This window comes from Cyprinodon tularosa, unplaced genomic scaffold (genome assembly GCF_016077235.1).
Source record: "Cyprinodon tularosa strain WSP-4 unplaced genomic scaffold, ASM1607723v1 ctg350, whole genome shotgun sequence".
Classification (NCBI taxonomy): Eukaryota; Metazoa; Chordata; class Actinopteri; order Cyprinodontiformes; family Cyprinodontidae; genus Cyprinodon; species Cyprinodon tularosa.
The window spans coordinates 91-14,974 of NW_024039064.1; the positions used below are offsets into that span (position 1 = coordinate 91).

A 14,884-nucleotide genomic window follows, 5' to 3' on the forward strand; every position below is an offset into this window, starting at 1 on the left:
TTCACATGTGCTTCAAATGGGCATTACTCTATGTGATTCACATGTGCAACCATGTGAATCACAAGCAACACACATTTTTACAATCATACACAAGTACTTGTAAAAACATGTGTAAATACATGTTTTCATATTTTATTCACGTTTTTCACATGTGACAAACAAGCCTCAAATGTGAATCACATGTCCTTCAATTGGGAATCACATTTGAAATCTATGGTAATTTTATATGGTAAACAGGAACATGTGGAAGATGGGAATCACATATGAACACTCAATGAAGGATCTCTATCAGAATCTATGGATCTTACCTGTTGTGTTGCTGCGCCTCTACAGGATCTTCTACGTCTCCCACGATGCCCAAGACCTGAAGATATTCAGTTATATTGCCAGAGATGGAGAGAGCAACGTTTTTCGCTGCAATGTCTTCAAATCTAAACGGAAGGTGAGTTGAAGACCTCAGGAAATAGGGTTAGGTTTTAAATATCTTAATGACAAGAATAGAATAGAATAGAATAGTTTTATTTTTTTCTGACAAATTAGGGAAAATCTAGGTGTCAGTGAATCCATACAGGTACATAAGACTATGAAATCAAACAAGACTCTCAGAACATGTAAGTAAAATAAACAAAACACATCTCAGACAAAAAACAGTGCCGTAAAAAATGCATATTTACATCTAATAAAAATATTTTTAAAAATGCATCTAGATTACATGTAAAATGAAAAGCTGAGAAAATAACAGCATGGTTGAGAATGGATCAGGCAGAAATTCTGAGAATAAGACGAGATCTTACTGAAGTTGCTTCATTCATGTATGATTATTTGATCATCTATTTTCTTTTGATTCGGACGCAGATGTTTTTTAAGTTTTCAAAACTGTTAAAAATAGTTAAATCAGGGATCTTTATACCACTCCCTCTAGACTTCTAGTCTGAAGCACCTACATTTTTCTGGAGCGAGTTTGCTTCTCTTTTTATTAATTGCCTCTCTTTCTTTGTGTGATTGCAGCATTTTGTTTGTGGCTGCAGCAAGTTTTTTGCCTTTTATTCAGCAAACTGTCATTTCAGTTTCTTTCTCACTTTGCAACATTTCAAAAATAATCAGTTTGCTGTGTATTTTGCTTCATCTTTATGGAAGATATACAAAGAGTAGGACTTTATGGTGATACTGTATCAGAGGTTTTGTCTTTTTGCTATCTGATAAGCAATAGAAGGTGGTTTAGCCTAGTTAATTTGATGCAGAATTATCCAAGGCCACCATACATGGTTGTTTAAGCTATGGGTAATAAATAAAGGCTAGATTAAACCAACCTGATATAACCAAGACCATTACTGCAAGACCGTCGTATTGTGACGGTTTGGTTTGGGGAGTATTTTTTTTTATATTGAATCATTGCGGCACATATCATTGAGAAACAGTGACATTTTTTCTCCTTGCTGGAAGTACACATATTACATCCAGATTTCACGAGGAGGTTGGGGGGGCGGGGTTAACAGTCGTGTTTTTGCAAAAACTGACTGGTAACATGCATAAAACCACCTAAATATTCACTGTTTTTAGTGGGTTTGAACCCATCGGGTATAGATGGTAGGGGATTCCTGACACAACTTTTTGTAGATATTACAACTTAGCTTAGCGACCAATACAAACATTGACCTGATATGATATCAGCAAGAATCATACATACTTTCAATACTTATTAGTAGTCTTGGCTGCTAGAAACGGCCTGATCAAGGGATATTATGTTAACACAGAACTATAGTCAAGAAAATTATATATACAAGAACAGTTGACCCATTTAACCCTTTTGTTAATCAATGTGTTACATAAATTAAAAAAAAAAGTGGATAGAAGCAGCGGAGGAAGGAGGAAGAGGTGTTTATCATTTTACTTATAGCAGAGATTTTCCAGTGTTCATTTTTTTCTGACGTTAGTATCAGATAGGAATGTCCCTAATAGATGGTGATTTAGAAATAAAACTAAATAGTGAGACTTTTGCTTTGGCTTTTTAAACCAACGTTGATTGAAACTATTCTTTGATGTAAGTGATGTAAGTAGTGACTGAAAATTGCAGCTCTAAAGGTCTGATTGTTTTGATTCTGTAAACAGACTTCCCAAGCGACCTAGTTGAGATAGATTATGAGGCCGACATGTTGTGTAGATTTCGATGAAGTTGATGCACTTAACGACCAATTTTTCCAGTACAAGAATCTTTCAGTTGCATTGTATGTTTTTAAAGCAGGTAGGATACTTTCCCAATGTTGTCTAATTTGTAGATGTAACTTTAACCACCATGAGAAAAGAACGTCACAATTCTTTCCATTTTCTTCCAACATTCTTCAAAGTTCCTATACAGTCAGCAAAAAAAAAAAAAAACATATATAATGGATAATAGAATAAATAAAAAAAAGTCCAGACCTCCAGCTATGGACATTAGCAGAGCAGTGTAAAATCGTTGTCTCAACGTCTAATACCTGAAGTAATGTTGTACGGCCAAAAGGAGGAGAATTCCTCCTCAACAATCTGCATGATTGATAATGAAGAAAAAGTTTATTGCCTCTGTAGGAGTGTAATGCATTTTTTAAATACTAAATGACAGACAAAGCCAGATCTCTAATAGGGGTTCATTAAAGGCATACTATGCAACATTTTTTAGTAAATTAATGTGTTCCATAACGTTTTGGAGGATAAAATGAGTCATTTCAGGTTGAACAAAGGTATTCTCGGCCGCCCTGGTGGTCTGTGGGGGAAATACCGCACTTGCAATTGCGGGAGCACCGACCCGCACCCACAGGCTCAGAAGTCTCGCGAGAGCTGGTCTTGCTTTACGGCGAGAACTGCTACACCCCCCAGTCGCGCGTCGAGCAGCAAAAACTGCTAAGCTCAAAACAACCGCGCCTTGCTTGACGGAGAAACCAGGAGAACAGCTGTGCACGGTGCACTTTTACTTTCGCCCTCTGGGGGGAGCCTCGCTGGAAAATCAACACCGGTTGCATAGTGTACCTTTAAGTTGGTTTAATAAAGCAGTTACTATGTAAATCTTTTGTTTTATTTTTTATTTCAGTGGCTTTTTGCTCAGAGTATGTCTGGTTATTATATATCAAGATCTTTGCAAAAGAGATGTAAGATGAGACAATATTCCTTTAAATTCAGTTTCTTTATATAGCACCAATTCACAACACATTGGATCTTAAAGCGCTTTACAATTTGATCAGATTATACAGTCATATTAGTTACACGTTTTCTAAGCTAATTGTATTTGGACAGGTCCTCCCTGAACCACCACACAACAGAAGTCAGGAAGCAAGGACATCCTTTGTGATGACCCCAATGCATGCAGACACATTTCTATAGCGGGGAGTGTTGGCCTGGTAGTTAGAGCAGTGCACTTGTGCTCTGAGAAGTTTGCAAGTACCCGGTTTGATTACTACAACCTCCACTCTGGGTTCCTAAGCAAAACCCTTAACCCCTGATTGCTCCCTGGGTGCCACACAATGGCAGCCCACTGCTCCTCAAGGGGATGGGTTAAAATGCAGAGAACAAATTTGCACATTGTGGGACAATAAAGGGATTTACATATTTAGTCATTGATTTTGTAGGATTGGCTCCTAGATGAGCATGTAGTGACAGATATTTGTTTTCATTGTGTCGCTGAATCTACAGCAATACCTCACTGAGAGCATGCATGCAGTGGCTGTGGAGAGAAAAGAAATGTCCTTATAAATTGGAAGAAATTTTCAGCAGAACCCGGCTCAGTGTGAGCGGCTTTCTGCTGATACTTACCTGGGTGCAAGGAGACAGAAGCACACATGAGGAACATATAAGCCCTGATCCATGATTACTTTCCAAGTTAGAAAGTTAAGCAGACAAGCTCTGAGTTGGATTTCGTGTTAAAAAGAATGAAATATAGCACACAGTCACAGTGAAAGGTGAGCCCATAGCTATGTCTAGGAGAGAAACAGAACTAAACACTGAAAAACAGCCCAACTCTATCATCTATGATGAAAGTTGTTGGTAGCAGCCTACCTGATGCCTCCCTCCAGGTGTAATAAGCTCAGAATGTAGTACCCAGAATTCGAGACAAGACAGACAGTGGGGATTCAAAGCGTTTATTTAAATCACAACAGAACTCGGAGCATTAAAAAAGCTCTCACCACTGATCTCCAAAAACAAGGACATGAACAAAAACATAAGCTATGAACTCAAAGTAATATTCAAAACAAAGTTATCTCAGCAACAATGTCAATGATCTGGCCCAGATAGCTGGGACTGATCCGTATATAAAGCAGCAGGAGCAGGTGGATGAGAATAATGATAATGGGTAACCGGGCAGCGTTAGGCAGGTGAGTGAAATAAACAAATTAGGTCAGCTACATGTATCTATTTTAACTCTTCCCTATTATGTTATTCTTAGAAATTTTTCTAAGGTCTAAGGGATTTTCTATTTTATTCTATAAAACGAGTAGAAAGATATAAGTAAATCTAAACAATGTATGTATAAAAAATATATCTGCAAAATCTCTAATATTCAACAACAAAACAATACTTAGTTAAGCATATTGCGCAAAACAGAAGTAAAAAAATAAAAATCCTATCAGATGTACAGTCCCCACTCTGCAGCTATAGAATCTGTCCTTAAATGACAGCCAAACTTATTTACACAGTAACAGATAAACTTTTAGATAAACCAAACATTATATATTAGAAATACACATATCTGAATCAATAACCATTAAAACAAGTATTTTTATTCATCTCAGACGAAACTATTCACATACTTGTATTATATTAAACTGCACTTCCAATATTCACCACTATTCGGCAGCAAGTAACCTTTCATCTGATCACGGAGCAGCCGGCTTTCTTGGTCTTTCAATGAATCCTGGGAAAACCAAGGATACCGAGGATACATCGGACCCGTCCTTCAAATCGGGCTAAAAAAGGACGCATTTTAAGGCCGCATAACGAGGACTCTTGGAATCCAACCAGACCTCGGCGCAGCGCTATGAAGTAATCGTCCTTCGAATCTGGCCTTCTAAGGACGCATCCCATGAATTCGAACAGGGCCAGGTTGTCTGCCTGATGGACTAAATATGATAATTGTGTCAGGTAAAGTGGAGGTTTGAAGAGGATCCAAATGCAGAGACTGAAGCTGAAAATACCAAAATACAGAAAATGAAAAAACATCAGCGAAAACTCACATGAAATGGCAAGGAAATGATGACAAGGAACCAGCAAACACTGACTGAAGAGGAGGTGCATATATGGAAGACAGGAAAAAAGACCAGGCTAATCAGCAGATTGGGAGCAGGTGTGGACAGGAGAACCTAGAAGGGAGCTAGGAAAACGAGACTGACACAAGACTGCAACAGAGTGTAAACAAGAAATACATTAACACTCAAATACAATCTAAAATAACGGAATAATGGAAATAGAACCAATAAAAACTCAAACGCAAAACCCTGGGAACTTGGTTCAATAGGAGAGGAGCCTGATAACTAAAATATCTGTACTTCAAGGAACCACATCTACAGCTGTTTGTTAAAAAATGCGCTGATGTTATTTTTGGGACCAACCTTTGATGCAAATGTGTCTATTTTTAATTATTTATAAAAGGAACATTTATATTAAGAAATATATTGTATATTCTCATATAGATCAAAATATTAAGGTACAATTTTTGGTCCATATTGCCAGCCCTAGCTCTGATTGATGACAAGCATACAAAGACAAACTCAACTTTTCATATTTTTTAAAATCTTAACTTTTATTTATTATTTTTTATTTGAATGTCCTAAAACCTTTACCTACTTTACTAACATTCTGTTACATAAAACTAAAACAAAGTTGGCACATTTACCTAGAATCAACCAGCCATTTTTTCTCGTTAGATTGGATATAAAATGCTGCACTCTTTGACATTGTGTTACAGGTGTGAACATTCCTATGACAACCAAGGTTGCAGTACAGGCAACTATTAGAGAATAACAGATTGAACAGAAGAAACTTGGCTATTTAATTGACTGGATAATTGGTTTTGCATTTTGTACAGCAATGTTTTCAAGTAATCTTCTACCCGTATTCTCTCAGTGTTAAACTGGGGTGTCATATTCACCTAGACCATATCAGCTGCAGTTGTGATACAACTTGTTTCAGCTGCCATGTCTATAAATAAACCCTACAGAATGGATAAGCTTCTCTGTGTGGCTATAATTTCCACTGGATAACTGTCCTTCTCTGTTGTTGCATGAAAGCAAAAACAGAATATCAGTCCCAAAGCTCAGCTGGCCAGCCGCTCTCATTGCAGCCTTCTCTAAAGGCAGTTCTACTGGGAGTCTTTTTCCTCTCAAATTGATTTATCACTCCACTTGTCCTCCACGTTATGCATCCCATGCACCCTGCTGCTTCTGTCTCCTTGATGGCACTGACCTCTTCTTTCAAGTTACTGCTGATGCCAGATCACGATCAAGCTGCCAGCTTTCCTTTACCTGAGTTCTGTCGCAGCAGTGGCTCATACCTTTTTTATGGCTTTTTCTTTTTTTCCTCATTGACTGCCAGGACCTGTGGCATTGTCACACAGAAACCCGGCTACATCCTATCTCCACTCCGAGAGAGAGGTATTTAAACCTGACAGTTATAGGTCACTGCACATCCTCCTATACTTGTCAGAAAACATTTTTCTCATATAAAATATTATCTTGCTCTAACGACATCTCTTATCTGTAGATTAGTGGTGAAACTTGATTAAAAGTTAATTACACGGTCTGTAATCGCATTTTAATCGAAAATCATATATGGTTTTCTATTAAAAACCCTTTTTATTGCTTATGTGTTGAATAATCAAGCATATGATCACAGTAACAAAAATATGCATTGTTTTGAATCTATTTTTTGGTTATTCAGCCCTCATGTGTTTGAAAGTTATAATTATTTTTGCCTTTTTTTTTTTATCCGTAATATTTTATGGAACGTATTGAACAGTATATGAACATTCATTACAGAACAATTCTGTCTATTGAATAAGGTAAACACTAAACACAAATAAGGAATAAACTAATTTTAACTTTATGAGTAACTTAACTTAAATCTAATTAAAAAGTAAATAGAAGTATAGTGTGACAGTAAAGCCATGCATAAAGCATTACCTGTCAGAGCTTAACATTTGCAAATCAAAATGCAACATTTTGTGCATTTAAAACACAATACAATTGAGGCTAATTTTTATCCAGGTAATAAAAGAAAATAAGCAAATTCATGTTGAAACCCACTTTAGCAGGCTGTTGTTTTCTTTTTTAGAGCTGGACTATTATAGTTAGCTCATCATCTGATCCAATGTGGGCTGCAGGTGTGGATGCTAACATTAGCATTGCAAACATCTGTGCATTCTGCAGAATGATACCTATTTTATTCATTCCTGACTGCCGGTTGCAGTAAACAGGTGGGCATAAGAAGATAAGGTTGAGGTTCTAATGTAAACAAATTACTGTAATATAAATAATGTAAACCACCTGAGTGTTATGTCTACAAATAACACCTGGGGAGCTACATTTACAGTAGTCTCCTGGAATCCCCTCATTGAGAAGTTCTGAGTGACCGGTGTGAACAGCAGCTATAGAAGAACTTGCAGAACCATAATTAATGTATAACTAGAGGCATGGTTTTCAGACTTGAATGCCCCCAGTGGACCAAAGCTTGTGATGCTGCTTGGACGTCAAATTAACAGTTGTACACGAAACATTGAATACAAAACCTTCCCTCTCTGGACTTATGTGTAAAAAAAAAAAGTGTAATCAATTGCATTCAATTTTCTAATGCATTAAAATCTATAAAATTAATTAATCAAAATCAGCATTTTAAAGACCTTGCTTCCTAGATGTTTTAAAACCATCACCCCTCCGGAGGTTGTGATATTGATACAAGTGTTGTGGGTCAGGTGACTGGTCATCATGGAGACATTGTGGAATAGATCTCTTTTTAACAACTCAAAGACAGCCACAATTTACAACAGCACTATGCATAAATTGCAGATATGATTACCAATATGCAGGAAATGACGACAAGAGCAGATCTTCTCAGATAGTTTGAAATGAATTAATCAGACCCTAATTGCCTATAAGGTTATGATACATTATTTGAAAGCTAACACAGCCCAAGCTGCATCAGTTTAAGTATGGCTCAAAGTTGTTGTTTTTTTTATTCTGGAAAATAATAAGTCTTTTTGAACAGCAGTAATAAAGACATGCTTGCTTGTTGTGGCTGCTTGGTCATATTTACATTTTCACATGCTGCTATATCTGTGTTAATTGTGCTATGGTGCTCACTGTATCCATAAAATGAATTTGTTGGTTGAATAGTGGATAATCTAAGCTTTCCAACGATCTCTAACATGTATATATTGGTAAACATTTTACCGGTGGAATAAAAATTTGTTGTTATTAGCTGTAGTTTGAGAGGCTAAAAACCCCAGACACATAAAACTGTTTTCTTCTACAGGAATTAAATAAAATTTTTCCTCTAGTTGGGCTAATTAGCACTTTCATTTGCCCAAATCAGCAGGTTTGTCAAGCAAAAACACTCTTACTCCACTCCTGCTAATAACCCGCCCGGAAACTGCTTTCCACTCCCTTTTTCACCAGTTGTCTTGTATGTCTAATATGTCTAGTGAAGAAGTATGTAACTTTCCATAGTGCTGTTAGCAAGAAACTTTAATTTCTGTTATGGTCTTGGTTCTGTTAAGTTTTCTTTGAGTTTTCAGTTTCATGTTGATTGATGTTTTTCTTTGTTTTCTAGTTTTATTGGTTTAATTACTATTTTGTTGCGTTTTCTGGATATATTTGAGTTCTTAGGTTTTTATCTGTTGCCCTCTTGTGTTCCCCCTTTCCCTAGCTCCTTTCTAGAAGCTTCTGTTGACACCAGCTCCCAATCAGCTCGTTAGTCCTCTTTGTTCAGTCAGCCATAAATACTCTCCCTGTGCAGTTCCTCAGTGCTGGTTCCTCGTCTTTCGCTGGTGTCTCCATGGTTCTGAATTGTTTGTATTTTGTTACGTTGGATTTTTGTATTCCTGCCTCAGTTGCCTGTGAGTACAAAGTAATTTCAATGAAATCTTCAAGAACTAACCTCTGCCTCCCTGCCTCTGCATCTGGGTCCTCAAGCCTCAACCAAACGTTGACGATTTTGGCAAATTATCTTCAAATGAATCCTCATAGGCTCATAAAGATGGCCTTCACTCACCTAAAAAACATATCCAGGATTAAAGGACTAATTTCTCACCACAGGATATTTAAAAGAACTAATACATATATTCATCCTTAGCGGAATTGATCACTGCAAAGGTGTCTTCACAAGTCTGCCTAAAATATACTGTAGCTCAGACAGCTGCAGCTGATCCAGAACACTGCCTCCCATCTTCTATCCAAAACTAAGAAAATGAAACCATCACACCATTTATTAAAAACTCCCTTTAGCTCATTGTATCTCAGAGAATGTATTTTAACGTACCTTTGTCAGTCTCTAAATTACTGAATAGGCTTAGTACCAAATTACATTTTAGACCTGTAGTCAGTGGATTAACGAACCAGACTTCTCAGATCATCTGGTTTAAGTCTGCTCTGCATATGAAGAACCAAACATAGAGAAACAGCTTTTGGCTCTTATGCTTAATTAATCTGGAACAATCTGACAGAAAATTTTTTTTTGCATTTTTTTATTTATTTATTTAACGAACTTTTTTAAAGGAACAACAAAATATATAGCTTCGTTTTTAATTCATAGTGATAATCCATTAAAGAAAAAAAAAACACCTTGAGCTGAAAAACAATTTTCAGTTCTGTTAACCTGAAGAACTAAGCGTTAAATGTAGGGGAAAAAAATTCAAGTCTGTTCAGAAACGCTAGATACTTTTAATCTTAAACTTAATGAGTGAGTCGCCAATAATTATACCTTTAAGTTGTTGGTTATTTCAAAAGGTGAACGTTCAGCTAACTTCCATGTTCTTTTGTGAAACTTTTGGGGTTGATTTTTGAGTTAGAGGCTCAGTTTTCTTTTAATGTTAAATTCAAACAATGCAAATTGTTGCCTTTCCTGATGAATGACCTAAGAACCCTATTTTGCATTGATTACAGAATCATTTCAGTGGAAAAACCCATTGTGAAATCGGCAATCCTTTTATTCTGATGAACCTACATGTTACTATTATGAAGATTTTTTCAGGGTTCTGAGTTGATCACAACTTACAAAAAAGCAACCTGCTGTAGTGTTAACTACGGCAGTGAAGAGCGCTGGTGTCCCTCTGATGCTTTTTCTCGAGAAAACAAGTTAATTTTCTCATTATCTAAATATAATGAAATCCATTTTCTTGTCATAACAAGATTATTGTTGTGTGTTAGAACTGATTACATCCTTCAATATTACAAGAGCGGGAGAGGATTTAGAAATCTAAGTCATGGCAGCCTATGTGTAATTCTGTAAACTGCATACTACTTGGATGTAAAGTTTAACTTTTAGATTAACGAGACAACATGGTTGGTTTGATCATTTGCTTCCACTTCTGATTCATTAGCAATTAGACCTATGCCCCCAGTGCCTTAGCACTTGTGTTTTCTGAACAGCCCTGATGTTACGCCTGTAACAGGTATAAAATGCATCCATCAATCCATCTATTTTCTGACACCCTTAATCCCGAGTGGGGTCACGAGGGGTGCCTTGCCTATCTCCAGCTGTCTACGGGCTAGAGGCAGCGTACACCCTGGACAGGTCATCATCATTCACACATACTCACACCAAAGGGGACTTTAGAGAAGCCAATTAACCTAACAGGAATGTTTTTGGACTGTGGGAGGAAGCTGGAGTACCCGGAGAGAACCCACGCCTGCTCAGGGAGACCATGCAAACTCCATGCAGAAAGACCCCAGACCAGGAATCGAACCCAGAACCTTCTTGCTGCAAGGCAGCAGTGCTACCCGTAGCGTATGAGATGCATTAACCCCCAAAATGAGTCCAGATTAAAGGTTTTCATAAAAAAAAAAAAGATTTGTTTCTACTGTATTCCATGCCATCCAATCATCCACCACGACCTGACAGTGAGTGAAAAGAAAAAGGAAACTAAGAAGAAGAGTACCGCGACTGCACAACTATGGGAACCGCAGGCATGGATGGACTGGGAATTCAGGGCTGTTCGCCAGCTTCATCCATTACTCATACAGGTTAATCATCTCAAGAAATCAATAACTGTTTTCTTGTAATAACGAGATAATTCTTTTATCTCGAGAAAACGATTGAAGGTTTAACCATGATAATGAGATAGTTATGTCATTATCTTGAGAAGGCAAAGGGAAGAAAAAAAAGTCAATACGACCACCCTTGACCATCCATGTATGCTTTTAGTTTGGAGTTGAGATCCCAACGTGAAAACAGAAAATGCTGAGCGGTTGCCAGGGTAACAACAATGCAGAAAGGGCACTGTAGCAGATAATTTTGTTCAGTTTAAACTATATAGATACTGTGAACAGTTAGCCCGACATCCTGTGAATAAGGCAATACATGTCTACAAAGAAATGTTCACCATGTTGATGCTAATTAAAAAATATGAGCCAGAAGTTTAGACCATAATTCAATTGGCACACAAATAAAATAATAGTCGTGTCTTTAAATTAACAATCAAAAAGAGAAAAAGCCGCCTTTTTAAATTTTGGATTTGTTTGGTTTTACTGATTTTATTTTAAAAACAGCAAAAACCACCAGTTTATTTTTTTTCCCTAATTTTATTTTGAAAAAAATCCAAATAATAATTGAAATTTTAACCAGATTAGATCTACATATTGAAACAACTGTAATCATTATAATTAATTATTATTATTCCTTAACTGTGTGCTTCAGTGATACAGCAGACTAAAGTCTATTTGATTTTCTGTGGGGGGTTTTATTATTGACTCCTTTCCTCTGCTTTGATTAATGATCACCTGACAAATAGCATCTTTATTTGTTCAGCTTGAGAAACTCATGTGATTTGATTTGTTATTAAATTGGGTAATGTGGAGTCTCTCCACATTGCTGAATGCTGTCTATGCTCTCCATAGACAGCATTCAGCATGCTGTTGGTTTGGGCAGTGAGGATAATTGCTTAGATTTAATTTACCAGATGGAGTGGGGTTTTTTTTAATTAAATATAGAAACTAAGTCAAACCTTACAAATTTCAGGGTCATGTTGTGAATCTTTAAAAAAAAGATAATTGTGTATCTCAACTTTTGCACAAGATGGATGGAAAAATGATGCACAAAGCGAATGTAATACCCCCACTTTTAGCTGTGAAGTGAGTAAGTTGTTGTATTTCAATCACAACATTCAATTTGTCTTATTTGGATTTATTTTATAGTGTTTGCTTCATTTTGAAGTGTCCAAAAAATTAGAAAATATATATTGGGTGAAAAACCAAAAAAATGTGTGCATGCCATGCTCTATGCATCCCAAAGTAGTGTTTCCTGTGATGAAGTTTATGCTGCGAAATTAAGAGAATAGTTTTACTATTAATTACTGTGGTGAGTTTATGTTAATAAATAACTTCCAAACTGTTGTTCTTTGAACACACGCCGACAGATTAAAGGGGAATGCTGTGTTTTTTACATTGGGCCCTTGATTTTACATTATTACATCATGTTCTACTCACCCAAATGAGTTTTGTGTCATTTGGAGCCGTTCTGAAGATATTCCGTTAGGTTATATCCAAGTAACGTCTACCTATGGGCAAAGACTTGAGGCACAAACTAAACTGTTCATAATTTAGTCTTTATGCTACGCCAGCATTCATAACATGTAGGCGAATCACTGTCCCCCAGACATCCGCAGTTATATTTTTTATATTTCTATTTTTTAAAAACAAAGCATCGTTTGTATGACGTCATCCTTGCGCACCGGCTACCAGCGGATAGGAAGAATGAACAGTGCGTGGATGACGTCATCCATGCGCCGCTTTTGTTTTTTAAAAATAGAAATATAAAAAATATAACTGCAGATGTCTGGGTGCTAATAGTACATTTAGTAGACGCAATATTTCAAAGCCTATCAAAGCACTAATGTTAAGAAAATTTGTGCAAGATGCAGAGTAGAATAGACAGACTGTTCAAGTTCATAATGAAGAGAAAAAAAGGAAAGCTTTCTCCTCTCCACATCTGAATTACAAGCTGAGCTGCGTTTTTTCCTCCATGATAAAGATGGAGCATGAGTGAGGTTTACTCCCATCCCTTCACCATGGATACCACGCCAACAGCAACTTAGCATAGCTGAATACTAATCATTCTGGTGGGAAGAGGAAAAAAAAGGGGGACTCTTTTGCTCTGCACATCAAGACATTTTTTTACCAGTGCTGAACAAAACACCCACCCTATTGTCAGGGACACAGTCAGTGGTGCCTTCTCTCTGCTGTACCTCCCCGGGTCTGTGAAGCTGTATCTGTGTGTTGCAGACCAAGCATGTGTGCTGAGTAGGAGGAGATGGATTAGCTGATTAGAAAAGATTTGATTTATTTTCATCACAGCGTGTTGTGGAGCTAGGCCTGGATGTCAGCTCATCAATGCAGCCTCTTGTGTTTGGTTCTGCAAATTCTGTTATGCCAACTTTATATTTCACAGGCAAAATTCGCTGCTCTGATCTGTATTGACAGAACAATCTAATTAATTTCCTCACACCATTTCTGGTTTTGCTGGAATTTATTTTGCCGTTGCATTTGATTAGACCTCTCTCAGGCTTGAGCTACCTTGACATATTGACTGAATAGCTTCAGAATGGAGGATCCTCCAGAGGCAGGCAGCAATGAATTCATTTTTGACACAGCTCCCGCCAACTCCCAAGATTGAAAGCATCACCTTTGGTGAGAGTGGGGAAGGACATGGTTGATAACCTCTTATTCCAGCTGATTTAGAAGGCTGTGCTGGAGAACATTATGGAGCTTTTTGTGTGTGTGTGTGTGTGTGTGTGTGTGGGGGGGGGGGGGGGGGGGGGGTGATGCTGAAAGTCTTGGCATCTCAAACATTTAGCTGATTCTTGTAACTTCTATGCTCAGGGTGGAAAATAAATATTCAGTTCAGTTTATGTACATAGAGGCAATTCACAACACATGTCATCTCAAGGAACTTTAGAGAATTAACTTAATCAAATCCCACGACAAATTGGTTAAAAGTTTTATAAGTAAGGAAATGTGACTGATTGAACTGAGTCAATGACTTTGCAGAATTCATCTCTGGATGTCACATTTAATGTTGCACTGATGCCATTTTTTGGCCCCAATACCGATGCCTGATACCTGGCTGTGCAGTATTGGCCGATACCGATACCATCTGTTTGAAATTGATGTGTGTGTGTATATATGAAGAACTGCATACTACTTGGATGTAAAATAATTGCCATCGAGGGCGTAGGTTTGATTTCAACTTTGGTAGGGACACTATTCTTCAGTTTCATTGGTCCTTTGCAAAAAATATGCATGCTCTTTTTTATGCTTAATGGGAGCTTCAGGGCTCGTTTTGTTTAAAGAGAACAGCAGCATTTCTTGCTACATTAATACAAATCTTATAAGCACTACATGCACTAGATGCTGTTTATCAATATTTAAAGCATAACTGGCTCTGATGAATGTGGAATTAGGACTTTTTCCACTTTGAAAAGGATTGCATTTAAATTTACCTGCGACTAAGACAGTGTCTGTTTAACCAAATATAGTCTATAATATGTGGATTTATCCTATGTTTTCTTCTGAAGATAGAGAATTGTGCAGAGGTAAATGTAGCAGTCTAGCCAGACTTTTATTCAGATGACGCACTCAATGATGATAACTGATGGACTATGGTGGGGTATTCTAACCCATTTATTAATCAGAAATGGAAATACACCATA

At 37.2% G+C, this 14,884-nt stretch overlaps 1 protein-coding gene across 1 annotated transcript in view; it reads left to right on the forward strand.

Moving 5' to 3' along the window:
• Positions 1–241: 241 nt before the first annotated feature.
• LOC119789931 (carboxyl-terminal PDZ ligand of neuronal nitric oxide synthase protein-like) overlaps positions 242–14,884 on the forward strand; it is a 49,857-nt gene continuing 35,214 nt past the window's right edge. The window contains exon 1 of the mRNA XM_038295133.1: positions 242–442. Coding sequence (XP_038151061.1) covers positions 242–442 — 201 coding nt within the window. The remainder of the gene's footprint in view (positions 443–14,884) is intronic.